The following is a 25000-nucleotide window of genomic DNA, read 5'->3' as shown; positions in this document are numbered from 1 at the left end:
TCTTCCTGGCGTAGTGCGTCGGTCTCTTATCGGCGCCATTGCCATCCTGATGCAACTTTGGAAAAGAAAATGCTGGACGTTGGAAATCCCATACCGGTGATTTCCAAGATCCCAACTGCCCAGCGGTAAATTGTCCTAGTACTTTCAAGAATGAATGGGAGATTGGACATTTGTTGTTTTTTTTCCATCTCTCGATATCAAAAAGCAGGTGATATAGTCGGCGGAGTATAGGCAGGAGGATGCGACTGGAATTCACCACTCGCTGAGACGACAGATAAAGAAGGATGAAAAGTGGAGGGGACAAGGAAGTGATGATAAGATGAAGCGAGATTTATTTACGACGGACGATCCGTCTGACCAATGTTTGCGGTGTGTGTGCTAGCTCACACTATACACAAAGAACGTCTGTTTCTCTTTAACCATATATAGTCATCCATCTATTCCAATAACACCGCGCATCATACAATCCCTGCATAAGCCTTCATTCTTCCTCCTTCACAGGCGATTTGCTGCAGAAGCGGAAAACGCGACTGTCCTGATCCCGACGCGTCGGTTGACTGGACCGAAGTTTGTGGCCACTCATTTTCATCCGTATCATCAAAAGAGAGAAAGCAGAGCTTTTGTTTTCGTGAATGAAAGAGAAACAATTTTGGCCACTGTCTCACCAATTCACCTATTCGGCATCCTCATACCCTTCACATCTCACGTTATGATGCCTTACCATGCGTGTCCTGTGCGTCGCTGAGAAGCCAAGTATAGCGAAGAGTATCACCGAGATACTCTCCGGAGGACGGTGGGATACTGTAAGTCCCTATCTCCATTTCCTTCTCCTTTCGTAAATGTCAAGAAAGGGGCAGAGACTGATAAATTGGCTTCCCTTTTGGACAGAGGAACGGAAGACACCAATATATACGCAATTACGATTTCTTATACAACCTTGCTCCGCCGCTTGGGAATGGAAGAGGTGCCAATTTTACCGTCACAGCAGTCTTGGGACATTTGACTTCAAGTGTTAGTCACCAGTCAATTATTCGATTAAGTAGCTCTGTAAACGGGGATGTGAAGGGTGTAATGAAACAAATGAGAGAAAAGGAACGCTGATAGAAGCTTTTTGGGAAGTAGGATTTTGATGATGATCATCGGAAATGGGGGTCTTGTGATCCGTTTGCGCTGTTCGATGCACCAGTCATCACTTTCGTCGACCAAGTACGTCTAATCTCTTGCATTCCCGCGGCAAATGTGATTAACATGGTACCTTTCTGGCGTAGAAATTGAAAACAGTAGAATCAAACCTCCAAATTGAAGCCCGTAACGCCGACATACTCATGATTTGGACTGATTGTGATAGAGAGGGAGAACATATCGGATCTGAAGTCGTAGCGGCGTGTAAGAAAGTAAATAGGAATATCCTTGTCAAAAGAGCGAGGTTTAGTGCCATTATCCCTGCGTGGGTCTCCTTTCCCAGGATGAAGGCTTGAAACTGATAAGCTAACGCGGTATTTGTGATGATATTAGGCAGATCCACCAAGCATGTAGACAGGCGAACGACTTGGATATGAGGCAGGCAGATGCGGTGGCCACGAGGATAAGCTTGGATCTCAAGGTTGGATCGGCGTTCACAAGGCTTACAACGATGACTTTGCAAGTACGAGTGCCCGATCTAGCAGAGCAACTCATCAGTTACGGTAAGTCCTTCCTTCTCGCATCCCCGGTTTTTTTCCAAGAAGACCACACTGGCTGACCCAAGACCGCCTTCCTTCCATTATATCCTCTTTCAGGTCCATGCCAATTCCCAACTCTCGGCTTTGTCGTCGAACAATACACCCGCGTCCAAGCCTTTGTTCCTGAAACGTTCTGGTACATCTTCGTCGCCCTCGAGCGAGAGCATGAAGATGGTGAACCCAGCACTGTCGAGTTTAGGTGGAAGAGGAACCATCTGTTCGATTTAGATCTGGCGGCGGTGTTGTACGAACAGTGTACAGTCAATCCGCAGACGAGGGTTTTGAAGGTCGAATCAAAGCCCGCGACCAAGTGGTGGGTTCCCATGGTTTATAATGAGGGAGGGTCAGTACTAAAAGCTAAGAATAGGAAGCCATTACCGTTGACGACAGTTGAGCTTCAACAATCTGGTTCGAGGTTACTTCATATGACTCCTAAACGAATTCTCGATGTAAACTATATCATTACCAACATCACTTGCATAAGCTGATGGTGTTTGTAGCTTGCCGAAAAACTCTATCAAAAAGGTATTGTTAGTTATCCTCGTACCGAAACCGATCAGTACGATCCCAAATTTGACTTCAACTCTCTCATCCAAAAGCAAACGCTTGATAACCAATGGGGAGCTTACGCTCAAAAGTCAGTCATTTTCTTCTCACCCAGAGCCGAATTTTTACTAATTTATAAATGCTAAAAAAATGAAGGCTACTAGACGGTGCCTTTCAGAAACCCCGAAATGGCCGTAAAAACGATAAAGCCCATCCCCCTATCCACCCTACCGCACACGCGGGCAACCTTGAAGGCGACGAACGCCGCGTATTCGAACTCATCACCCGTCGTTTTCTCGCTTCTTGCTCGACCAACGCCGAAGGCCAAAATACCACTGTCGAAATCTCCATCGCCGATGAGATCTTCTCCACTACAGGGCTTGTCGTCCTGAGGAGGAATTATTTGGAGGTGTACCCGTATGACAAGTGGGCGACGCATGCGTTACCGAATTTTGAGGAAGGGGAGGTTTTTATACCGGATGTAATTGATTTGAAGGAGGGAACGACGAGTCGACCAAGTTTGTTGACTGAGGCTGATCTGGTTGGGTTGATGGATAAGAATGGCATCGGTGAGTTTGTTTGTCATGTTCGCTTGCCATCTCTCCACCTTGGTCAGTTATTGACCGAGACATGTAACAGGTACCGATGCAACCATCGCTGAGCATATTGCCAAAATCATTGAACGCGGGTATGTTACAGAAAAACAAGAAGCTCGAATAAAATACCTCGTGCCATCTACTCTGGGTATCGGTCTGGTCGAAGGGTTCAATGCTATCGGTTTTGACCGTTCTTTGAGCAAACCACATTTACGACGAGAGGTGAGCCTTTTTTTATCATCACTTACACGTCGAACATCAAGCTGATCGATGAATGTAAAAGACTGAGCATCGAATGCAATTGATATGTGATGGTGTACGAGGGAAAAGAGAGATTCTCCAGACTACGATTGAAGAATACAAGGAAGTTTTCGTCAAGGCCCGTCGAGAGTTCCAGACCGTTATCGATGTCAGTTTTCCCGCCTTCTTCCCAACGAAAATGCAAAACTAACGTGTGTTTTTCTTATAATCAGTGCGTGGAAAACTACCTTCACGGAGCTGGCGAAGCCCAAGAAGCTCTTCGAGCAGCAGCACGGGGTGGTCGAGGCGGACGAGGAACTAGAGGAGCGAGAGGTGCAAGAGGGGGGAGAGGAACTGGAGGAAGAGGCAGAGGTGGTGGAGGAGTTGTCGCTCCCAGAGGCGGTCGAGATGATGACAATGACGACGACGACGATGATGATGATGACCAAGGTCCGCCGAGAGGTGGTGTAAGAGAGAGAGCGAGAGGTGCGGCGACGACGAGAGGGAGGGGAACAAGTACTGCCAGAGGACGAGCGGGAGCTGCTGGAGCTGGGACGGCTGCTGGTAGAAGGGCAGGATCGCCTACTTTTGGTAAGTCGCCTTCTTCTCCCCATTGTCAGAATCTAACTAAGCTTGAATTGATTGATTTATTCGGTAGGCGCGGATGATGGCGGTGGCGATACGAAAATGTGCAACTGCGGTAGAGAAGCTGTCTCTCGCGTTGTTGCCAAGGCGGATTCGGCGCATAAGGGAAGATCGTTTTGGACATGTCCTCAGCCTCAAGGAGAACAATGCGGCTTCTTCGTCAGTCTACTGCTTGCGTATCACAATAGGCGGCTACTGACGTGAGGCGCTTCAAGGAATGGGGGACGGATGGAGATATGGCACGCTCGGCTGGCCCTAGTAAATCACGAACAGCCAGTGCTCAACCGCCGCCATCCAAAAGACAAAAAACCACGGTAAGTATGTTCCATGCCCCCTTCGCGTCGAAGGAAAAAGGCACTGATAGTGAGTTTCAGAATCGGAACGATCCCCCTCCTTCGAAAGATGGCGTACCTTCGTGTAAATGTGGCCTTGATGCGGCTTTCGCCACAGTAATCAAAGAAGGTCCAAACAAAGGTCGACAGTTCTGGTAAGTTATCAAGCTTTACACGTTTGTGCCGATGAATGCTACTTGCTAAAGTGCAATTCCGTCTTACTTAGGGCTTGTCCGAACAACCCGAAAGCCCGTTGTGGGTTCTTCCAATGGGAAGATGATCCTAATCTCGGCAGTGGTGGTTCTAATGGAGGTGATACTTACAACGGAGGAGGAGGAAGGAGTGGAACCTCAGGAGGTTTGTGCTTCGTGCTTGAAAGGTACACCCTAAATGCCAAACCTGACAAAATTGCCACACAGAGTGCTACAAATGCGGAGAAGCGGGTCATTGGGCAAATGCATGTCCGAACGACGGCGATGGCAAAGGTGGCGGCTCATCTTCAAGCAGGGCAAAGTCAAATTCAAAGGCGCTTTCTAAAGGAAAAAGCGGTGACAGTGGAAGTGATGTTTTTGGCGGTAAGCCTGCCTTTTCCAGCGGGTAGCGATGTCTCCAGACTGACGCAATCTTAGCATGTTATAAATGTGGTGAACAAGGCCATTGGGCCACTAATTGTCCCAATAATACAAGCGGAGGGGGAGGTGGCTTTGGTGTTGGGGCCACCGGTGATGGGATTAGTGGACGTAAGCCGCTTTACGTTTGTAAAGAATGCATGTATGCTGACACTCAGTGGTATAGATTGTTTCAAATGCAACCAACCAGGCCATTGGGCCAGCAACTGTCCGAATGATGAAAGTGGAGGATCGTCATATCGGGGTTCGAGTAGCAGTAGAGGTCGGGGGCGAGGGAGAGGAAGAGGAAGAGGTAAACGATAGCACGACTCTTATGACTGTTGTACAACACCATCCATAATAATTACGCATTTTATGTATGCATACAGGGTTTCAAAATTACGAATGCAGATTGATGTTATGTTTATTGATGATTCAAGACAGATATATAATGACACAAGGTATGCTCTAATTTCTATTCATTAATGCTGGTCCTTCTCGCGCTTGACCATCTCCAAAAACGTCTCCCACTCCTCCTTCTTCATCCCATAGCTCTCTTTGGAGTCGGGGAAGCTTCTTCCCTTAACAGCTTGCACATATGCACGCACAGCGCGGCGCATCTCTTGCCCGAGCGACCCAAACTGACGAACGAATCGTGGCGCGTCGAGAGGCTTGGTGAAATCACGAGACGTAGAGACAAGCTCGGTTTCTCCTGTAACGTTGGGTGTGGCTATATCCTCAGGAGGATCCTCAGCGTAGATACCAAGCACGTCGGTGATAACCAGAACCTGGCCGTTGGTCCCATTTCCAGCACCAATACCAATTGTGAATACACCCTTCTTGCCAACTTCCTCAGTAACGAGCTTCGCAACCTTTGAGGGCATTGCCTCGAGAAGGAATGCGAAAGCCCCAGCATTCGCGAGCTCTCGAGCACTTTGCAGGATCTCATAAGCAGCTTGAGCGGTTCGCCCCTGAACGAGGTAGCCTGACAGACTGGTGGCTCGTTGAGGTTGCAGGCCGAGGTGAGGCATAACAGGGATACCAATAGCGGAAAGACGTCGAACAAGAGGGACAATTTCGCGACCACCTTCGATTTTGACACCATCTACACCACCTTCTTTAACCATCCTCAAGACACTCCTGACGCCTTCTTCTAAGGAAGTCTCGAAGCTACCAAAGGGCATATCGGCAAAAACAAAAGGTGTTTTCGCACCCCGTACAACCGTTCGTGCATGGTGGATCATCTCATCAAGGGTAATAGCTGTAGTTGTCTCATGACCGAGAGCGACTTGAGAAAGTGAATCTCCAACGAGAGTCATATCGAGGTTGCAGGATTCGGAGAGGAGAGCAGTGGGGTAATCGTAAGCAGTGAGAACGCTGATGGGGGTGCCAGATTTAGCGAGTGACAACAAGGATGAAAGGGTCGCCTTGGGCCTAATTGGAGGAGCCGGGCGAGCTGACATTGATCGAGTCTGAATGGAAGGTGGCGTCTTAGGTTGTGAAGTGCTCCTCGTCGATGTTAAAGTTCTGTAGCTCCTTTTCTGCCCGGAAGCAAAAGGTCCATTCTTGTTCGACTTCCACACCAGCATATCGTCATCCTGCCTTTCCTTGGAGACTTCAGCCCTGGGAGTTTTAATGCCCAACATTTCCAATTCCTTCAGCTCGTCAACCTCCACCGCCTCCATAGCTTTCTCGAGTTCCATCTCTTCCTCCAAGCTTGCTGATAAGAGTTCGCTGATAACTGCGTCCGCATCCCCATTGTTTTCGGACTTTGCAAGTCGTCTGACACCACGGGTTCGAATAACAGGCTTGCCTTTGGAAGTGTGGGGGAAGAGATCACCCCAAGAAGATTTACGAGCGTCATGGTAGCTTTGCTTGGAATGCGACTTGGTATAGGTAAGACGTTGTATGTTACCTGAGATATGTCAATCGTTGAACATTGGATATTGGCGCGTTGCAACTCACCATCAGCGCAACAAGTATCCATGGTGACATGTCCCTTCCTCTTCATCGGTGGAGCAACCATTCTCGGCCAGCTATACGCCTCCTTTCTTAAGTTCTCTTCCAATTCTTCCGAGTTGACAGAGGGTGACGTCTCTTCAAAATAGTTCTCCATACCAGGCTCTATCTCATGCAGGCGCACAACTTCCATTACCGCTTCGTGACCTTCAACTTCTTGAATGATCGATCGGCCTTGAGACTTGATCAACGCTTTTTCAGCTGCTTCCCGTCCCACCTTTCCCATCCTTCCAGCAACTTTCATATCCTCAGCTACGGTGCCAACGGAGGGACGCTCGCCCTTGGCGATCACTAGGTAGCAGTAACCCTTTTCCTCCTCTCCCCTAGATGAGTGTTTTGTTTTTCTCAGGAAAGAAGGCCTTTGAAGTCTCTGGCTATATCCACAAACATCCTTGGTTCCGACCAAAGGGCACTTCCCATCGTGAGGACAGGGAGCTACCACGTGAAGGGGGTTTTCGGAAGTTGATTTCTCGAGTAAGTATGAGCGGGCTTGTGAGATAGCGGCCCAGCCTTGGGGTGTTGACCTTTCGATGAGGACGATATAAGGAGATGAGAGCTCTAAAAGTTGACGCAGGTAGAGTTGTCTGGTTGGTAATGTAGGGAAAGAGGTTAAATGGAATGTGGAAAGAATTAGTGATGGGGTCGAAGAATGGACATGTCTGCGGTTGAACTGAACGTCGGCAGATTCCTCAGGGATGACTACGCAACAAAATTAGCCCACGTACAGTTACGTATTGGATATGCACATACCCTCTGCTATTCTTTGGACGAGGTCAAGACCATGTCTAGAAGAGTGTACAAATTGATATTTTAACTTGTCCTGTCCTTCCTGCCATCTCCGGCGAGAAGAGAGCAGACCACCCATGACATCCATGATAGCCCTACGAAGCTTAATAACTAACATTGCTAGCAGAAAACACGAGAGCTGCACTTACCAAAGGCCAGACCCCAGGCTAGATGAGAACTCCAAGATCTCTCCTTCCTTTGCACTTGTCAACCATTCTCGACCTAACCTTCTCTCCAATTCTTCCAGCACATTCTTGACCGCACCATACTCTCCGGGAAGGATTGCGGATGCTTTGGCAAGCTCGCCTTCCGGTGTGCGGAACGGTTTATCTCTACGCTCCGATTTTGTAGCGCTAATGGGTGTAGGAACATTGGGAAGCGCCAGATATGATTTTCGAATATCTCGGGGATTGTCCATGACTAGATCATCGTCAGTATAACTTGCCTTGATGTCTTCTCAAATCAAATATGCTTACGGTCGATTTGCCTTTGAATACCTCGCTGCATTTCCTCCGGCAAGACTACCATTCCCAGACGCTTGCTTCCCAAGACAGCAGCTGGGCTCCTCCTTTCTTCTCGACCAAAATCATGGTATTCCCCTTCCGAGGCAGAGTTATAAACTTCTGGCGACTCATCGATGACGAGATCACTCTGTTCTATTCGCAAGCCTAGAGATGACCACTTTCTTCCGCTATGTCGGACAGGCTGATGATCCGCCAATTCGATCTCGTTTATATTTCTGTATGGCAATGACGTCCTGTCGCTTCCTCTAGGTTTCATTCCCATGTTCATAGTCCCTTCCCCGATCAGATCATTGAATGTGCCATCAATTTCAGGATGGATCGGGGGTTGGGCTACTTGGGCTTGACTTGCCACCGAACGTCTAACTGCCGAAGTTGCCGCTGAGGAAACGTGGCTTGCGTGAGGTCGAAGAGCGATCCCTGGCCTTTGATTGACTAATCTGTGGGCTCTTGGTAACATTATTAAGCCGGATTGTAATTTATGAGGAAGTTTGAGAAGATACGCCTGTCTGATTGAAATATCAAAATATCTCTTGTCCCATTCGCCGTCGTTATTATGTGAGATCGAGCATTTTAACTCTCCGAGATATTATACGTAATACTCCTTCAATTCTAATAGTATCTTCATTAGTATAACGGTTAGTATAACCGCTTCTCAGTATCTAGTTTGTCTAGTCTGTGCGCGGTAGACCAGGGTTCAACTCCCTGATGGAGAATTTTTTTTTCTGCTTCCTTCCCCAGAAGCAAAGCAAATGTGCCGAGGCTTAAAACGGCGAACTTCTTGCGGAGTGAGAGGACTGGCGAAAATTACAAGTCCCCACGGTGTCTCCAAGTTTACTTCCATCGGATTTGGCCGGGTGAACGGAGCGTCCTCCTCGCTCCTTCTTCTTACACATACATATCCATCAGGTTATTACCACTTGCGCCTTTTTGTGGTTGTGTGTCGTTCAAACCCTGTATCATGAAGTGCAAAAGTAGGGAACAGCATCAGACGATCATCAACAATAGGCGAATGCCGAATATAGTAATAAAACAAGATAATGTCACCGACCCTCTACAGTCCATCATCCCTATCCCCAAGCACGCTGTGCCCATTATCGAAGAACTACTGCCCGACATCCTCAAACTATGTGATCGCTCAACTATCCTATCTATCATCCAGGTGTCAAAATATTGGAATACTGTCGGCTCGCCGTTGATCTACGAGACAGTCAGGGTGGACTGCGAGAAATGGTGGATAATACCACGGAACGAGACCAAGGAGACGAAAAAAGGTACTTGGGTCTTTAGGAAGGTTTTCAGCAGGGAACGAGGATCTACTCTGAATCCTGCTGAAGAAGCTGATGGAGGTCGCCTCATCAACTACAACAGGCTACATATCGATCATCATCGACCAGTCTCCTCATACTTTGTCTACACCCACCATCTAACCATTCGTTGCCATAATGAAGGCTGTGGATCAGCCATATTCCCTTCCCCTGGAGAGATCCTTCCAAAACTAGAGACCCTTAACCTTGAAATCATACCAGGTTCTGAAGACAAGTGCGCATACTCCAAAGAGATGGGGTTAATTACCGGCTTTACGCGAGATCTCAGCCCTCGTACGGTAATCCTGTCCAATGTGTTGAGCCTGGGGCGCATCTGTCATGAACTTTACCACTCTCCAACTTCCCTTCGGGAAAGTGCTGTCAATTCAGTTGCCAAACTCGTTGTTTCCTTACCCAGTTGTCGTCCACCACGTTATACGCTCAAAATCACCAACAGCTTAGAACGACTGAGAAGCTCGTTCCCTCAAGTGAAGGAGATGGTATTCTTGCTGAAACCCAAGGTACTGGGTGAAAGGTTAGATGAATATGCCGAGCTTGAGAAGACAAAGGGTGATTCGGACCAGTTTTATCGAGCGGAAACCGCTGACACATACTCGGCGGAACTATCACGTCTGTTTGGGTATTGGGGAAGTCCCATCACCATAGTAGGGCTAGAGAACCTGGGAGATGATTGGTACAAATCGCTAACAAGGAACCCTACCGCTGAGGAGGTAGTGAATGCGAGCAAAAGGCGAGCGGGAGCTGAAAGAAGAATGGATATCAAGGTAGTTACGTTGCGTGATTGGCTGAAAGATGAGTGGAATTGGAAAGGTGTGTTCACCGCACAAGAACGAGAGTTATGGATGGGAGAGTAGAATCATCATCTTAGTAAGGTGATCAATTGAAAATATGCTTTCACTGCTGATTCCTATACCCCAATTAAACTTCTTAAATTCGTTATTGTCATGTTAATCTTATGTGACCAGAGATGGACACTTCCGAAGAACGAATGTGAAGAAAACGGCCAAAACAAATTGGAAGATCGATCGATCATTTCGTTCAAGTCATCTTTGTCTAATTAATTTCACGTAGGTCTGTATCCAACCAGAGTCAGATAGAGGAAAGCGGTTCGGTACCAGGCTATTATGGACCTATATGCACTTCTACGCTCGTCGCTACAAATTAAAAGACATCTAGGTATCCATCTCGCTAAACAGTAAGCACATCATCGCATACTTCACTTAACGTCATGGTCATGACCATCCGCAATCCCAAATCTGCGCTCTTACGTTAACACGCAGTCAACAAATTCCCAAACTACCGATTCAACTACGCAAACGTCAAATCCATAAGCTCATACACAAAAATACATCTAAATGCACTTCTCTACGATTACGCATTACATCTGGCGACGCCAAATCATTATCGAATCGCGACTTTACCCTCGCCATGTCTGGGTATATTTACGAAGAGAAGAAAAAGGAACGCAATAATAGCCGTTAACTTTAGGATGCGTCAGCGGCTGGTTCCCGTCAAACTTTCCAAAAGTTTACTTACCCCATTGACCAAAAACACCAATGTCGGTTTTCCCTCTTCGCTGAGCCATGCAAAAACATATCCAAACACTGAGATCGTAGATACTTGAGCTGAACAAGGGATTTAATCAGCTAGTGTTATTTTCATATGTCGTTGCAAACACTCACCAATCTTCTCGACCAAAGCAATCGCACTCAGAGCATCTGCCCGCTCTTCAGAATCGACAAAATCCAAGACTACACCTTTACAAGCAGATCCCGTTCCAGATGCAAATGGCAACACACAAGCCGCCGCATACAGATGCCATCCCTTCGTACTCAAAGCAGTGAGGGCGGTGAGGACGCCATCGGTGAAGATGGACCAGCGGAGAAAATAAAGGTCAAAGAGGGATCCATGTTTGGCGTCAGTTGGTGCTTGAGCTTGCTCTTGACGAGGTGCGCCGATATCGTCGGGCTCTTCGGCTTGATAAGGGTCTTCGGGATGCTCAGTAGCAGGGAAGGAAGGTACATCTTGTCGGTGTGATACATATCGTCGACCAACAGCGATGATGCGAGGGAAACAGATGGAGAGGAAGAATGCCTTGACCAGAAGGTTGAGGGACTACATAGCGTTGAGCTAATTGTTGACAGATAGGACAATTGCTACTCACTTGCATGATACCGCTCTCGCCTGGCTGGAAGCCAAACTTGTCCGTCCCTACGAGCTGAAGCCCCATACTGACATAGCCTGTCGCCAAAACACTAAAAAATGCTCCACAGGCCAAGAGTAGCAGATTGTAATCGTCCTTGGTTTTGTCATTGACCGCGGTTTTGGTGGGAACGAAAATCTTGAGAGGGGAAAAAAATGACTTTTTCATCTTCTTTTTGTCGTCGGTACATTGGTCACCTTCCGGTGGGATATAGGGGAGGAAGAGAGATCCAAAAACCGTGCAGAAACAGAGTAGCGCAAAGGCGCATTGGAAAGGTGCGAGCAGGCCAAACCACTTATACGCGAGACCGCCGACTGTATAAGTGTTGTCAAGTCATGAGCACAAAGTGGAGGGAATGATACTCACAAGTGTAGCCAGATGATGAACCCAGCATGATAACACCAGTCAAAACACCGAATTGACTTGTTCTCTCCTCGGCAGCAACAAGCGTCGAGATGAAGACGTTACTCGCAATTTGATACCCTCCCCCGGAGCCCAACACATTAAAAAGCTGAGTAGTTTGGATGATCTGCATACCGGTACCGCCACCAATAGAGAGGGCATACATCTGAGTGAGGTTCCGCAATGCTGCCCAAAAAGTTTGCTGGAACATGGCCGCTTTGCAGCCGAACTTTTTGATAAACCACCCCGTGATGAAAAGGTTCGCAATGGCTAGATGACGATCTTCAGCCTAGTCTCACATTTCTGACGGCCATAACAGATACTTACTGCACGATGTCGTAACAGTACTCATGATGGCGATTTGTGAAGCACTGTCGGCTTCGATCCTCGGGATCGAACATCTATCACCTGTTCCAACCCATTCGTCGTGGGTCTTGTAGTACTCATCGCATGTCATGATTCGAAAGGCGTAGATAAGAGAAGTTTGAGTGAATGAAAATGTCATGGCGAGAAGGAAGGATGTGAAGAACACCCTTGGTATGGGTGGAAAGCATGATCGGCGAGGCTTATCTGAAGGGAGGAGTGGGATGGCTTCTGTGGGCAATGAAGAACCGAGGGCTTTTGAAGATAGAGAAAGAGACATGACAGGAGGGGAAAAGGTGGTATAGGATGGAGGATCCGCACTAGATCTGAATCTGCTGGAGGACATCATTCACCACCATGTGGGATAAAATGGCGTCGGGTCAAGACATGTTAGTCCGGCTTCTCTTTTAAGTTATAGGTTCTTTTGTGAAAGAAGTCAAGAGTATCGGATTAGACCGATAGGGGTGTGGGTGGTGGGGATCGCCGATATTTGATCGTCGAAAAAAGCCGACTCTTTATTATATTAATTAGGCGTGATAATGATTTCGAATGATACCATAATTGGTGCTTGTGATGATGATTTCCAGCTGACCCGGAGCCGATGATGATAACCCCCTCCCCCCCCTGCATATACAAATCACAAGTTTACTTCAGCAATACAATGTGATGGTATCGAATGTGCGCCGGAATAGGGTTGGCATGTGCACCCCACCACACCCCAATCTAGATACGCTTATTTAATTTAGATTCCGCAGCATGCGCAACTACTATTACTTCTGTTGACATCAGTTTGCATACTAAGGATGATGTTCTTGTGCATGGATTTACTGTACATTTATTTGACAGTTGTCAAAATAGTGCGGTGAAAAATTAATGGAAAGCGTTACAAAATGCGGATGACTTGATCACTGTTCCTTCAAGTTGTACAAAACAAAAACCAGACGGTCAACTGCCTCCTCAACCTTCTTCTTGGTAGGTTTTGAACCGACTATCGAGTGCATCGTTAGTTTTAGTTGTCCATCAAGCATCATCGTGATTAGGCTAGAAGAAGGACATTACTCACGCTCATGACCAGCATTTTCGTAAATGCGGCCGAGGCTATGCAAACCATCATTAGCGTCCTCGTCATTTACTGATAAAAACAGATTGAATTACAATACCCCCTTGTTCTCGGACTTCCGAGCTAATTTTATTAGCAGAGACCGTCAGTAAAAGCCACAAACAGCAATATATTTGATGGAAGACTGACCTTGGAGCTCCGCCAGGAACTTGAGAGAATGACTAGGAACGACCCGGGTGTCGTGATCGGCAGTAGTTATAAGCACAGCGGGATACTGAACGGCGGGGTCGCCGTCTACACTGTGAAGAGGTGAAGTGGAATGGAGAATGGGGAAGTCCTCAGCCTTTTCGGGAGACCCATACTCGTCCATCCAGATACGACCAAGAGTCTAACAGCGCAATAAGCTTTTGCCTAGTTTAAAAAAGGTGTGAAAAGATATACGAATTTGTGATACCTCAGAAGGTCGGTGATGGCAACATCGGGAAAAACGACAGAATACAAGCTTGGGTTGCGAACCATGGCAGCCGACACCAGAAGGCCCCCGTTTGATGTTCCGTAAGTCGCAGTGAGCGCCGGAGTTGTAAGACCTTTCCCTTGCAGGTACTTGGCTGCCCAAGCAAAGTCGTCCCATCCTACCCATCGCTTGATACCGAGCGCGGCTTCATGCCATTCAGGCCCGTATTCTCCACCTCCACGAATGCCAGCAACGGCAACACTACAGGTAGAATAAGCTTGAAATATGTGGTGGACCATTATTTGCGTACTTACATCCCTCTGAGGTTGCGCATGAACGCCACAAACATGGGGTCAAAGCGGGGAAGAGATGGAGAACAGAAGCCACCGTAAGCGTGAACTAGTGCCGGGTTAGGCTTGGTCAAATCGAGATCGTGGGCATGGCAGATGAACATCGGGATCTTGACACCATCATGCGACTCGTAAAACAACTGAGAACAGACAAGAGTCTCTTGAGGCATCGTGTGAGATTTTGAAATGCCACTGATCTTGATGCCCTTCTCCACCTTGTGATTTTTAATTAATTCTCCTCGAAGCACGTAAGGAGGAGCGACAAAGGTGTTTACTGAAAAATAAAAGTCGTTCGAGTCTGGTCGGCTTTGGAGTTCATTGATGGAGGCATGTTGAGGTATGATGACTTGATCTTCAGTTGGTGATTGCTCGGCTACCTCCTCCTCTGGAACAGGCACTTCCACATCTGGATCTATAGCGGCATCACCGCGGGTTCCCCTGGAGTCTGACGAGCCCACAGATTTGCCGGTCCGAGCATCTAGGAACACGAGGAACGAACAACCATGCTTGAGATAATCGAGAACGATGACTTGGTCGCCAATAAGGTATGCGTGACGTAGTTGATGGCCCTCGGAGTTTGCGGGAACGACAGTGTTGAACTTGATAGCCTCGTTGACGCCACAGGCGTCATAGTCAGCAGCGCTCACAGAGATAATTCGGCCAGTGGAGATTCCGTCGGTGAAAGAGGTGAACAAGTGAGTGTCGTCGGACAAAGAGCCAATATCTAGCGCAAATGTCAAAAGTGGAGCAAAACGATTATGGAACGGAACTTACAATTGGTCATTCCAGTGAAGCCTTTTGATACCCATTTTTTCCCATGTAGCACAAGAGATGGCAGTGTATGACCCACAGGGCCAGCTGTCCCTCCAGGCAGCTCCACCATCAAAACCTCAGTCTCCGGACTTGTGTTCCTGTAGATATCGAGCATGAACCAAGCCCTCTTCTTATTCTCCTCTTTGGCATCGGATGTGATGATCAAGGGCTTGCCAATGTACTGGAAGACGCCCTCTGGGGCTTTCCAGACGAGGACATCTTCTGATTGGGGAGTGCCGATTTGATGATAGAACAAGCCGAATTGACCTTCCTTTGCTTGGTAGTTGCCGTCGGTGGTATCGTAGTCGATCACTCGCTTGTAGATGAAGCCCTGCACGCCTGTTAGATAGCACCGAGTAATAAACGGCATGATTACTCACTTTCTCCCCCACCCAGGTAGCACCAAAAGTAAATTTCGCTCCTCCCACACTTCTCTCGATAGCCTTCTTAGTCTGAGTGTCATATACACGAAGACGCAACCAGTCACCCCTGGATCGAGTATCAGGAGGCAGATACATACGGAGAACGGAAAACTCACCCAGACTGTTGAAGAATGGCACACCAAAGTTTCCCGCTAGGGCTGAAGCTGTGAGCATATAAAGATATGTTTTCTTCTGTATTAAGGTCGAAGAAAAGCTCAGGGCCCTTGCCGTCCTCGGAGGCAAACTTGCCAAAATCACTCTCGAGATTTTTTGAACGGAGAATGACATCTCGGGGAGATGTACCTTGATTGTATTTCCAGTAATAATAGCCGCTGGCTTGAAGTTCAGGACAGGTCATGCGCTCGTGATTGTAGCATTGTTCGACAGCAATCTCAAGCTCCGTTCGAAGAGGGTGATTGCTGAGGCGAGGGACGGACAACTGTGAATAACTCAATTAGCGGTGGCTTCCACATAGATGTGCTAAGGAGGTAGTGGAAGGCTCACGTGGTTCTGCTCCTCAATAAACTTCTTGGTCACTTCGGAGCCTTGGTCCTCAAGGGCCCTCCAAGGGTCCTTGACTTCAATATCGAAGATGATTTCAGTCACGCCCCCATTTAAGGGTGGAGATGGGTAAGAGTGCACGCAAACACTATGCTGCCAACTTTCATCTTCGAGAGTCAGGTCGTCCGTAGGTGCGTTCTTGAGAAGACCGTGAGGTGCACTGTCGACGTCGTGGGCGGCCGAAGTTTCGATAGCCATGGCAGAGCTATACGTTATTTTTAGTGTGTGTATAGTAAAAGTATGAGCACAAAGGAGTTGTCGCAGATCTGCTGCCAGAGCTTTATCTGCTTATCTGATTAGCGACGGGCGCCTTTGAAAGCATAAAGAGCGGCCATGAGATGTCATTTCAATACGACGAGCGAAAGCTGATCTGAACGAAAATGCTCTTCGGCTTCAAGCTTCTGATTATTTGATTATTTGTTTGGCTCTCCGTCGCAGGCGCGCGCTCGAATTTCAGGCGCTAAAAATGTCCGTCGGAAGACTTCACGTAACTTTGTTTTGGCAGGGTGTTAAGCCGCCGACGTGAATGGACGATTCAGGAGGCGCGAAATACAAACGAAACTGACAGTCACTATTTCCGGGACTCTTTATGCACCACATTCTCCACAATCACCCAGAGCATAGATCCCAAAACACCTGTCATCATGGCCTCTCAACCTTCTGCTGATATCCGGCTGTACAAGAACAGAGCTTCATACTCTCTTCGAGCCGCGCTCGACATCTTTCGTGAAGGAATGGTCGCCCATGTCGCCTTCGTGCACCCTGGGGATGAAGAGGGGGAGAGCAAGCAGCGGCGCAAAGAGACAATAATGAATATCCCGCTTATCACCGTAATGGTATGCGAAGGGGAGGATGAGGACGACCAGGATAGCTATGTGGTATATCTTCATTCGTGAGCCTTCTCGTATAGACTTTAGAGCCTGCTTATCACAATGGCTGACTGCCTGAATCGCATTGTAGTCATAAATACTCTGGATTAGTGGAGGCCTGCACAAGAGGAAGCGGTAATTTCACCGCAACCACTACGCGAAGTACATCCCTCATATCTACGACCGAATCAGTTGCTCATCATCAATCTTGTAGTTGACGGTTTGGTTCTCTCTCCCACTGCACACGATCACAGTCTCAACTACCGCAGCGCTACGCTTCACCTTCATGAGCCTGTTGTCCTCTCCGACGAAACTGATCACGAAGAAAAACGAGCCGCTCTCGCTGCCGTTACCAACACCATTTTGGGGTACGACCGTATCGCAAGTGTTGGACAACCTATGGACGCCAATGTCAAGGGCACAACAGTTATACGGTGTAAGATTTCTGCCGTGAGCTGTAAGCAAAGATATGGCGCATTCAATGGGGGAAAGGAACCGGTGACTGAGGTGATCCCTGGTGAAGAAGCAAATGCCTTCAAAGGTGTTATTCCTTGCTGGACGCAATGGGGGAATCTGATAGGGTTTGGCAATGATAGAGAAGAGTTGGAGTTGTTGTTCGAAAGTAGGAATGTGGAAGGGAAAGTTTTTGCGCAAAAATCGGCTTGGGCTCATGAAGATGGAGCGATTGAGGGGTTGGGCAAGAAGAGAAAGCCTGTCACAAGATTATGATAGCGATACAAGATGTACATCATGATGCAACATACATCTATGGTACAATAACGACACACAGGTCTAAATCAACAATAACTCCACTTCCCAGCCCATTTCTTTCATAGTGTCCCTCATACAAATTTTGGCATACGGTTCTGCCATACTTCTTTTTCTCCATACCTCCTCCATTAACTCTAATGCTGGGCCGGTATTCCCAAATGCCTTAGCTTCGGGACCCAATCGTTCAAAACAGTTTCGGAAGAAGGCTTGTTGGGCAGGTGTCTCACAGTGGCATCCGGCGATTGTGATGGGTAACACAAGCGCACGATGAATGTTGTGTCCTGAATCCTGGTGCTCGGTATCAAGGCGGCTGAGCGCCTCGAGAGTGTCTTGGACACCTCCTGCAATATCAGGCACTGCAGTGCAATTAGTCAATACGGACTGCGACAATGAAGTTATCCCATAATATAGGACTTACCTCGAGGAAATGGCCCATTAATCACGCTAGCCAACAAAACCTTGGCAGCTCCATAAAACACATCGCTCATGACTCTTCTCAAATCATCACTAGGCCCTTCCCTATTCAGAGGCGGACTACTTGGTCGTTCAAGATGGGCTTCTCTCCATGCTCTCTCATCCAACAGCTTTTCAATCGCCGCTCCTCGTCTTAACAGCTCTTTCAACGACAGACATCCCATTCTTTCAACCCTTTCACGCCATTCGGAAAGCGCAACAACTTCAGCATACGCCAGTAACTGCCCATCCTGCATCAGCTTTCGTAAACGGTCAGATAGGACAAGTGATGGACTCACCGTTGTGCTATCGCATCCCATGACTTTGTCCATCAGAATCATTGACTCTGCAGTCTCAGGAGTATCTGCCGGGAAATGGATGAGAATACGTCGATAAGTAGGAAGTAGACGCGAGGCTTTGTTTTGGGAGACGGAGGCAATCACGTCGGTCCAGATCATGTGTTCGATGAGGTGACGGTATTTTTTCCAAGGGGTATGTCGAGCGGGCGAAGGGTTTGATCTGCAAGATGGCGATTAGCAACGCGTTGAAAGAGAGATACAACTTGGCTTACCTGATACCATCCTCGGAAAGCTCTGGAGAGGACGCCAACGCCGCTGATAAACACCGCTGAGAAATGGCCAGCATCTCTTTGAGATGCTTTGATGTCCCTCCCGAGAAGAGGTGGTACGAGATCGCGAAGAGTACGGAAATAATGACATCTCCGGCTGTCAACTCTTGCGGCGATAGGAATCTGAGTCTCTCAATGGAGCGCTGATGCGCCGCAGTTGCCACAATCGCCTCATCATCACCTATCTCCGTTAGACTGGCAGACCCGACACGGAAAGCGCCGCTTCCGGTAGTCATGATGGACGGGGAATTGATAGAAGGATCTGTAGGGAAAATGCGATTACGATGCTTCGTTCTTTGGGAGACAAGATGCAGGGCAGCGAGGGAAGACACACTAGCGAGGACCTCTGGATGATACAGTGCGAGAGGGGCGACGAAATCGCCCATGAGAACGGATATACCCATGATTCTGTATTGCATGGGAAGGACGACTTTAAGATAATGGTTGAGATAGCTGAGGTCTTTTGGATTCCGTTGAGCCGGAGGAGGGGGAGGCGTCAAGCCGAGGTCGGCAAATGGAGAGGGAAGAGCAAAGAACGGCGATGGTTGGTTGGATTGAGTTGGTGATGGTGTCAGAGAAGGAAGGCCTTGTGAAGGGACATTTCCCCATGACGCAGGAAAAGTCTGCCCAAATAAGGAGGTCCATAAATCGCCAAGCTCGTCATCGTTGCCTTCTCCTCTTGTATCGGCGGACCCATTCGCATTGACTACTGTCATATTGGTAGCAGGCGCAGGTGGGAAGATCGATGGATCAGGCCCTGGGGCATAGAATGGTAATGAAAAAGCATCAACAGAGTTTATTGTGCTGTCTGTATTGCCTCTTGGATCCAGTGGGGGGACGGGGATAGAAGGAGCGAGGCTGATAGCTTGGAGGAAATCAGCTGCTGAACCAGGTGGGCCCCAGTCGTATGTATCGGCCATCTCCGCGCCAACCATATTATCCTCTCCTCCCCATATATTGTTCATTACCGTATCTGTAGAGGCAGACAAGTTGACATCGCCGTTATACATGTAGATGTCCTCATGTTCAGGAGCAGCGCCTTGGCCCCGTGCCATCGACCTCTTCATAACGGTTGCTTTGCTATGCGCCGGTGTTAGAAATACCTCTTCTAAAGAAGCGGTTCAGGTGACATACATGTGTTCCTTGGCTTTTTGCGCATTATCTTTTTCTCGCAACCATTTTGGTCTCTTTACGCCATAACCCATACACTCGATTCCCAGCCGAGAACATGTCGCACAAATTGGCTTTGCCTCGTCACACCTCTTCTTCCGTAGTCTGCATGTTATACAACCAGTTTTTCCTCTGCTTGAGAATGGTTTATCAGCACATGTAACCATTTGAGCTACCCGATGAGAAGCAGGAAGACAGACCTGACAATTCGACGACGCTCTTGCGCAGTCTCTGAAGCATTGTCTCCATTCTGGTTAGATCCCGACGCTTCTCCAACCTCACCATTTTCTCCATTGCCTGCCATGGGGCTGTCCATGCTTCTGTTATTTGTCGATGGGTCTATCTTGGAGAACGCTGAAATAAAAGTTATGTTTGTTGTCGCTGATGACGATGAAGAGGAGCTTTGGGATTCGGGGGATTCATATTGCACAGCTGGGACTTCTTGGCGGGGAATGAACATAGCGGCTGGTGTACAGCGGCAATGGGATGGCGAAAAGAGGGTATCGCAGGAGTAGATGACTATTTCTTTGGACAAAAAGGAGATAAAAAGATAATTTGTGGTCGTTATCTGATATGATTAGAAAACATGAAAAGAATAAATGTTCCATGTGGTCTACTCAGAAGAAGGCTGGGCATCCAAGCACCCAGTCCAGGGACCAGGGACGCCATCACGAAGGAATCATTTTCCGCCGGCAACGCATTTTGGTCCCGCTGCAAGTCCGGCCAACAGAAGAAGAAGAACCACCTTGAAAATCCATAAACAGAACTACAAGAAGCAATTTGATGCTGTATTGATGACATGACGTGAGCGACCTGGCGAAAGGATGTCAAGATAATGTTGTTGCTAATCTGATACGATAATTGCTATCGGCTATCGGTTGTAGGGCATCAAGATTGCGAAGCATACAGAAAGTCACAAGCCATGATTATAAGGCTGGCAAATATTACAAGGCCTACGTACATGACCTTACAACTGAAGTGCTCCACTCGCCAGACGCCCGATGCCTCCTTTTCCTTTCTATGAATTCTGTCTCATAACGAATCCACGGCCACCTCTCAAGCTCCTACATACACTCCTCCAGAATAACCCTTCGGCCGCATCCAACTCCCCCTCTTGCACGTACAGCCAATGCTTCATTCTAAAGACATCTCCTTCCTTCACCCCTTCTTTATCTTTCATTCTCTTCACTACCGTTTCCACCGCATCCTTCGCATGAGTTTTAGTGTCGACATCGATCGTTTGACTTGTAACAGCACGATGCCACCAAATCCTGACCAGCAACATTGCTGCACGTTTACCTGCCTCATCTGCGCGCCACGAGTTGGTACGTCTATCTGCCAAAAGGGCAGCTTCTGTACCCTCAATAAGGAATGACCAGCCCACTTCACGGGCGGCCCAGGTACTATAAACTTCTGCTGAAACAAGCAGAGCTTCTCTCTTCTCGCTTGCAAGGAAGAAACGAGGAGCGAGAGAAGCCATTAACATAGCAGAATAGGCGATGGCGACAAGGGTTTCATTCTTGGCTCGGGCTGGGCGGCGGGGAGGTTGGAGTCAGTGAGGATATTAAAACGCATTCTGTAATGTTTGACGCTGGCCTCAAGTAATATCCACGCAGACTTGACAAGATCTGACGAATGAACAGCCTGAAACTCATCGTCGGACGGGATGTACATGACGGAGGGTTTCTGTTCCATGCACTAATACCATTCGGCAAAATGAGGGAACCGGTCGAGGATATCCTTTGAGTGCGGTACAATACTGGCAGACCCTCGTGGCTGCCTTCATGAGATGCAATAGATTGATTACGAGAAGAATAGAGTGACGACATATCTGTAGGTGAAGGAAGCCAGGCGCTTCGACGGCCTGGAGTAGGGATGGACGTGGCAGATGACCTGTAGCGGGGATGAATTGCGAAAGAGGAAAGCTCGGCATCTTCGCTGACCGCGATGAGAGGGTTTGATCCCTTGCGATGAGCAGCGTCAAGACCATCGGAATCGTTTGATGAAGAGTTGGATTCCTGGCGACTAGAGGGGGCCTGACTTTGACAAACCGAGCCATGTTTAACAGGGAAAGGATGAGGCTCGATATCACCCTCACCTTCTTCCTTGATTGCCTGGCCCACATTTTCTCTCGTATCATGATTTCTCGAAGGCGTCCCAAACGAACCCGGATTCTCGGTCTTGGTATGCCCATTCCTTCTAGGCTTCCTCTGCCTCCAGACCCATCGTAACATATTGGCGTAAATTATCTTGGCATCGACAAGTTGCCTGAGTGACTCCCAAGCCAAAGTGGACACAACAGCCCCCTTGTGACCCTTGAGCTTCGCTGCCCGCTGCCGACACTCGTTTGACAACAGCGCCATATCCTGTAAGAGCGCCCTAAAGTCATCCTCATCAAGCTCCACGCCCAAGGCGAAAGTGTGTCCAAGCATCTCAAGCGACGATTCGCCCGACGCAAGCTGAGCACGAGCGACAAGATTGGCTATAGTGTTGGGAGATTTGACACGCTCTGTAGCAGCCAGTGTCGACATGATTGACGCCTGGTCAAGAGCCTGCTCGGAAAGCTCGACGTACAGGTCGACAGCATTGAGTTCTGGGGCGAGGGTGGAGAGCTTGGTCTAGAGTCTTGGCACTCTCTCTGGAGGTGGGAAGGGAAAGTGGAGTGGGTAGAACAGAAGAGTTGGGCGTCCCGCTGTTTGTGGAGGATGAAGGGGATGAAAGAGAATAGTCTTTGGCGAGAAGGGAAGGCGATTTGGGTGCTGATTCCGAGGTATCCGTGTCCCTGGACGCAGAGGCATGAACGCCGTGTCTGTTGTCTGTCAGTCTTCCTGGTGGTGCGCTTTCGCTCGTCTCACAGAGAACTTTTCCTTTGGGCAGGCTCTCGGCTTCGTCTCCATTGAAAGTTGTAAAGATTTATAAGAAGGCTTTAAAGCGAAGAAGTGGTTGTGCAATGATTGTCGGGAGAGAGGGAGAAGACGAAGTGGAGATGCAGAAGGTTTTTTACATGGGCGAAACCCCAGCGCTGACGGAGTGAATCGAACGGGGCAAGGTTGAGCTTTCCCGATAGATGGGCGCGCGGTAAGGAACACAAATCATGCCGATCAGGACGATCAAATGATGTTAACTTGTTCTTATTTTTATTTTTATTGTTTGGTCCCATAACTTGACCCTATTTTCGGTTTTTCCCTCCTCCTCACATCGCGAACGTCCTTGCCCTAACGGAGGGTAAGGGGGGCAACGACGAAAGAAGAAGAGGCTTTGAATGTTCTTCGTGGCGGGTTATTGGAAGACGGAAACCGGAAGATGCAAAGAAGGTGAAAGAGCGGCGGAGGCGCGAGGAAACAGGAGCAAGACGGCGACGGTGCAGCAGGTGGTGGGGGGGAACTGGGCACCAGGGAAAGTGGGATAGTGCCACATCAATTTAATTGTTCGTCGATCGTCGTCGCGGCGTTCGTCGGCGGGAGAGGCCGACGGCCGACGGCAGCAGCTGATGATGATCTGATGTGAAAGTCTGGGACGAAGATGGTTGGTGAGCATAAAAGTACTTCATACTTGACGCTGGTGTGCATGCACTACTCCATGCTCTACTTCTGAATAACTGTGCGAGTGTCGAAGGGCTAAGATATTGAAGGCAAAGCTTGATAACAATTATAATTATTTTAATTGTCTTTTTGTGCATTCGATAAATGCTGCTGCCGCAGTTAAATTCTTACGACGCCTCCATCACAACCAAAAAAGTGACGTCGAACGAGTAGCTGTGATCGGTCCATAATCCGCTGTTAATAACTATGCACATTTTATGTTTATACATATATACAACTTCTCCAGTATTTTTTCCTTGCCTTCAATTCTGGGAGGATATCTTCACTCTGCCACCAAAAAATATTCATTCCGCAAACGTCTAGTAGCCGTTCACACAAATCCAGCTTGGGCCTGTCGACGGTAGTGATTTGCCACTCGAGTCCGACCTCAGCTTGATAATCGCTCGTCACTTGTCGCCTGAAGGACATACATCGTACATCATACACGTTCAAACAGTCAACGCATAATTGATTGTCAACTTCCTTCAACCTAGAATACGTTGACATTACTGAAATCATATAAAAAGAAGACAATTCCGTCACTTGCAGTACAGAAGGAAGTTTCACCCTCACCAATTAACACTACAAAGGGCTACAGGCGCTACAAAAAAGCTCGCACGAGCTCCAACAGTTCCGGGGAAAAGTATATCCAGTATCTAATTGCCCATCATGCCAGCTGCGGCTCCTATTATTCTAGGTACGATCGCCGTCATCGGTACGGGGTACATGTTCAAAAAAGTACGTCCTCCTTGTTTCTTCCCCCCTTGGCTACAAGTATCTTGCTACAATCGCATGCCCATGACTATTAAGATAAAAGCTAACTTACTTTCACTTTCTTTAGTTTGTGTACGATCCCCATTTGGCACCGTACATCGAGTCAGCATGGGAAACATCGCGATCTAGAGCTGAGGCTGTTGCGGACAGGGTTGGCGTGCCTTCTGTGCATTATTTTCATCGTCATCCTCGGGGACACCGGTATGAAAGGGTTGAAGATGAAGAAGAAGATGAAGAGGTGGATGGAAAAGCGATAGCCATGCCTGTGATCGGTACTTCCACTGCCATCTTAAGCCCAGGAGGTGAGCGGAGGGGTGAAGGAAAGAGTTTAAGGAGGAGAGGGAGTAAAAGAGCTGGGAGTGAGGAGTTTGAGTCGGAATTCAAGCCAGCAAACCCACTTTTTGAACTGCCGCCATCATCTTCATCGTCTCCCTCCCCTAACATGATCGGAAAACCTTTCAAAACATTCAAAGCACCAACACCTGTTACTAGTGCTGTGGGTACTTCCGCTGCTAAAGGGTGGCAGACGCCAGAATATACCGTCACTCGCCCCGATTCTGCTCAAGATGCGGAAGTTCGATCAGTCATCTTCAACGTACCCAGTACATTCACCCCACCTTCTCGATCTGCTCCTCCTTCATGGTCAAATACCCATATACCTGTCCGCCTGTCCTCACCAATTTCAGCTGTAGGTGTAAGTTCACCCAATGAAGAGGGGGATATCTTTACTTCTCCTTCTCCCTTTTCTCCTGTGACTGGCTCCGGCTTGGCACTCGCACCGAGT

At 48.2% G+C, this 25000-nt stretch overlaps 9 protein-coding genes and 1 non-coding gene across 10 annotated transcripts in view; 5 read left to right on the top strand and 5 right to left on the bottom strand.

Annotated features, from left to right (window-relative positions):
• Positions 1–430: 430 nt before the first annotated feature.
• On the top strand, positions 431–5091 carry CNJ00400 (DNA topoisomerase type I, putative). Its single transcript, XM_024657915.1, has 19 exons — positions 431–803; positions 889–1011; positions 1123–1206; positions 1269–1447; positions 1516–1685; positions 1779–2034; positions 2089–2170; positions 2222–2358; positions 2424–2836; positions 2907–3085; positions 3147–3272; positions 3337–3694; positions 3762–3907; positions 3964–4062; positions 4123–4235; positions 4307–4437; positions 4500–4656; positions 4715–4820; positions 4876–5091. The coding sequence occupies exons 1-19, from the start codon at positions 723–725 to the stop codon at positions 5047–5049; spliced, it is 3114 nt and encodes a 1037-aa protein (XP_024513597.1). The 5' UTR covers positions 431–722; the 3' UTR covers positions 5050–5091.
• Positions 5060–8520, bottom strand: CNJ00390 (3-methyl-2-oxobutanoate hydroxymethyltransferase, putative). Its single transcript, XM_567295.2, has 5 exons — positions 7970–8520; positions 7643–7913; positions 7458–7588; positions 6654–7406; positions 5060–6603 (listed from the first exon to the last, which is right to left on the bottom strand). Exons 1-5 carry the CDS (start codon positions 8472–8474, stop codon positions 5171–5173), a joined length of 3093 nt encoding a protein of 1030 aa, XP_567295.1. The 5' UTR covers positions 8475–8520; the 3' UTR covers positions 5060–5170.
• A 115-nt stretch (positions 8521–8635) lies between these two features.
• On the top strand, positions 8636–8730 carry CNJ00380. The gene has a single exon. It is a non-coding gene; the product is annotated as a tRNA-Glu (tRNA).
• Positions 8731–8915: 185 nt separating this feature from the next.
• CNJ00370 (expressed protein) lies at positions 8916–10712 on the top strand. The gene is made up of 2 exons (XM_024657914.1): positions 8916–10209; positions 10308–10712. Exon 1 carries the CDS (start codon positions 8976–8978, stop codon positions 10194–10196), a length of 1221 nt encoding a protein of 406 aa, XP_024513596.1. The 5' UTR covers positions 8916–8975; the 3' UTR covers positions 10197–10209; positions 10308–10712.
• Positions 10632–12722, bottom strand: CNJ00360 (hypothetical protein). Its single transcript, XM_567293.2, has 6 exons — positions 12275–12722; positions 11912–12217; positions 11507–11859; positions 11025–11457; positions 10879–10967; positions 10632–10824 (listed from the first exon to the last, which is right to left on the bottom strand). The coding sequence occupies exons 1-6, from the start codon at positions 12657–12659 to the stop codon at positions 10744–10746; spliced, it is 1647 nt and encodes a 548-aa protein (XP_567293.1). The 5' UTR covers positions 12660–12722; the 3' UTR covers positions 10632–10743.
• A 320-nt stretch (positions 12723–13042) lies between these two features.
• CNJ00350 (conserved hypothetical protein) lies at positions 13043–16312 on the bottom strand. Its single transcript, XM_567292.2, has 10 exons — positions 15914–16312; positions 15526–15848; positions 15368–15476; positions 14949–15318; positions 14139–14898; positions 13812–14085; positions 13560–13758; positions 13466–13493; positions 13374–13408; positions 13043–13298 (listed from the first exon to the last, which is right to left on the bottom strand). The coding sequence occupies exons 1-10, from the start codon at positions 16166–16168 to the stop codon at positions 13216–13218; spliced, it is 2436 nt and encodes an 811-aa protein (XP_567292.1). The 5' UTR covers positions 16169–16312; the 3' UTR covers positions 13043–13215.
• Positions 16313–16550: 238 nt separating this feature from the next.
• On the top strand, positions 16551–17610 carry CNJ00340 (hypothetical protein). The gene is made up of 3 exons (XM_567291.2): positions 16551–16862; positions 16931–17001; positions 17054–17610. The coding sequence occupies exons 1-3, from the start codon at positions 16615–16617 to the stop codon at positions 17566–17568; spliced, it is 834 nt and encodes a 277-aa protein (XP_567291.1). The 5' UTR covers positions 16551–16614; the 3' UTR covers positions 17569–17610.
• Positions 17611–17616: 6 nt separating this feature from the next.
• On the bottom strand, positions 17617–20432 carry CNJ00330 (PRO1 protein, putative). Its single transcript, XM_567290.2, has 6 exons — positions 20062–20432; positions 19826–19993; positions 18635–19771; positions 18363–18582; positions 18029–18305; positions 17617–17966 (listed from the first exon to the last, which is right to left on the bottom strand). Exons 1-6 carry the CDS (start codon positions 20319–20321, stop codon positions 17632–17634), a joined length of 2397 nt encoding a protein of 798 aa, XP_567290.1. The 5' UTR covers positions 20322–20432; the 3' UTR covers positions 17617–17631.
• A 205-nt stretch (positions 20433–20637) lies between these two features.
• Positions 20638–23240, bottom strand: CNJ00320 (expressed protein). The gene has a single exon (XM_567289.2). It carries the CDS (start codon positions 22390–22392, stop codon positions 21376–21378), a length of 1017 nt encoding a protein of 338 aa, XP_567289.1. The 5' UTR covers positions 22393–23240; the 3' UTR covers positions 20638–21375.
• Positions 23241–23681: 441 nt separating this feature from the next.
• The window catches only part of CNJ00310 (hypothetical protein), a 1989-nt gene continuing 670 nt past the window's right edge, over positions 23682–25000 (top strand). Inside the window, exons 1-2 of the mRNA XM_567288.2 lie at positions 23682–24180; positions 24284–25000. The exon at positions 24284–25000 is cut by the window's right edge and continues 670 nt beyond it. Coding sequence (XP_567288.1) covers positions 24112–24180; positions 24284–25000 — 786 coding nt within the window. The 5' untranslated portion in view covers positions 23682–24111. The remainder of the gene's footprint in view (positions 24181–24283) is intronic.

The sequence above is a fragment of the Cryptococcus neoformans genome (assembly GCF_000091045.1).
Source record: "Cryptococcus neoformans var. neoformans JEC21 chromosome 10 sequence".
In the NCBI taxonomy this organism is placed as follows: domain Eukaryota; kingdom Fungi; phylum Basidiomycota; class Tremellomycetes; order Tremellales; family Cryptococcaceae; genus Cryptococcus; species Cryptococcus deneoformans.
Note: the sequence above shows the minus strand (reverse complement) of the source record. Positions and strands in the feature narration are given on the sequence as shown.

Coding starts and splice junctions, on each gene's coding strand:
- CNJ00330 (XM_567290.2), bottom strand. CDS start 20,321: ATGTTCATTCCCCGCCAAGAAGTCCCAGCTGTGCAATATGAATCCCCC. Junction 19,994..20,061: donor GAGCGTCGTCGAATTGTCAG/GTCTGTCTTCCT, acceptor ATTCTCAAGCAG/AGGAAAAACTGGTTGTATAA. Junction 19,772..19,825: donor CAAAAAGCCAAGGAACACAT/GTATGTCACCTG, acceptor ACCGGCGCATAG/CAAAGCAACCGTTATGAAGA.
- CNJ00390 (XM_567295.2), bottom strand. CDS start 8,474: ATGTTACCAAGAGCCCACAGATTAGTCAATCAAAGGCCAGGGATCGCT. Junction 7,589..7,642: donor AGCCTGGGGTCTGGCCTTTG/GTAAGTGCAGCT, acceptor TAAGCTTCGTAG/GGCTATCATGGATGTCATGG. Junction 7,407..7,457: donor CGTCCAAAGAATAGCAGAGG/GTATGTGCATAT, acceptor TTTGTTGCGTAG/TCATCCCTGAGGAATCTGCC.
- CNJ00400 (XM_024657915.1), top strand. CDS start 723: ATGCGTGTCCTGTGCGTCGCTGAGAAGCCAAGTATAGCGAAGAGTATC. Junction 2,035..2,088: donor TCAAAGCCCGCGACCAAGTG/GTGGGTTCCCAT, acceptor AGCTAAGAATAG/GAAGCCATTACCGTTGACGA. Junction 3,695..3,761: donor GGCAGGATCGCCTACTTTTG/GTAAGTCGCCTT, acceptor TTTATTCGGTAG/GCGCGGATGATGGCGGTGGC.
- CNJ00350 (XM_567292.2), bottom strand. CDS start 16,168: ATGGCTATCGAAACTTCGGCCGCCCACGACGTCGACAGTGCACCTCAC. Junction 14,899..14,948: donor CTTCACTGGAATGACCAATT/GTAAGTTCCGTT, acceptor CATTTGCGCTAG/ATATTGGCTCTTTGTCCGAC. Junction 13,759..13,811: donor TTCTGAGGTATCACAAATTC/GTATATCTTTTC, acceptor TTGCGCTGTTAG/ACTCTTGGTCGTATCTGGAT.
- CNJ00340 (XM_567291.2), top strand. CDS start 16,615: ATGGCCTCTCAACCTTCTGCTGATATCCGGCTGTACAAGAACAGAGCT. Junction 16,863..16,930: donor TATGTGGTATATCTTCATTC/GTGAGCCTTCTC, acceptor ATCGCATTGTAG/TCATAAATACTCTGGATTAG. Junction 17,002..17,053: donor CACCGCAACCACTACGCGAA/GTACATCCCTCA, acceptor TCAATCTTGTAG/TTGACGGTTTGGTTCTCTCT.
- CNJ00370 (XM_024657914.1), top strand. CDS start 8,976: ATGAAGTGCAAAAGTAGGGAACAGCATCAGACGATCATCAACAATAGG.
- CNJ00320 (XM_567289.2), bottom strand. CDS start 22,392: ATGTCGACACTGGCTGCTACAGAGCGTGTCAAATCTCCCAACACTATA.
- CNJ00360 (XM_567293.2), bottom strand. CDS start 12,659: ATGATGTCCTCCAGCAGATTCAGATCTAGTGCGGATCCTCCATCCTAT. Junction 11,860..11,911: donor TTCATCATCTGGCTACACTT/GTGAGTATCATT, acceptor ACACTTATACAG/TCGGCGGTCTCGCGTATAAG. Junction 10,968..11,024: donor TGCTTTGGTCGAGAAGATTG/GTGAGTGTTTGC, acceptor TCCCTTGTTCAG/CTCAAGTATCTACGATCTCA.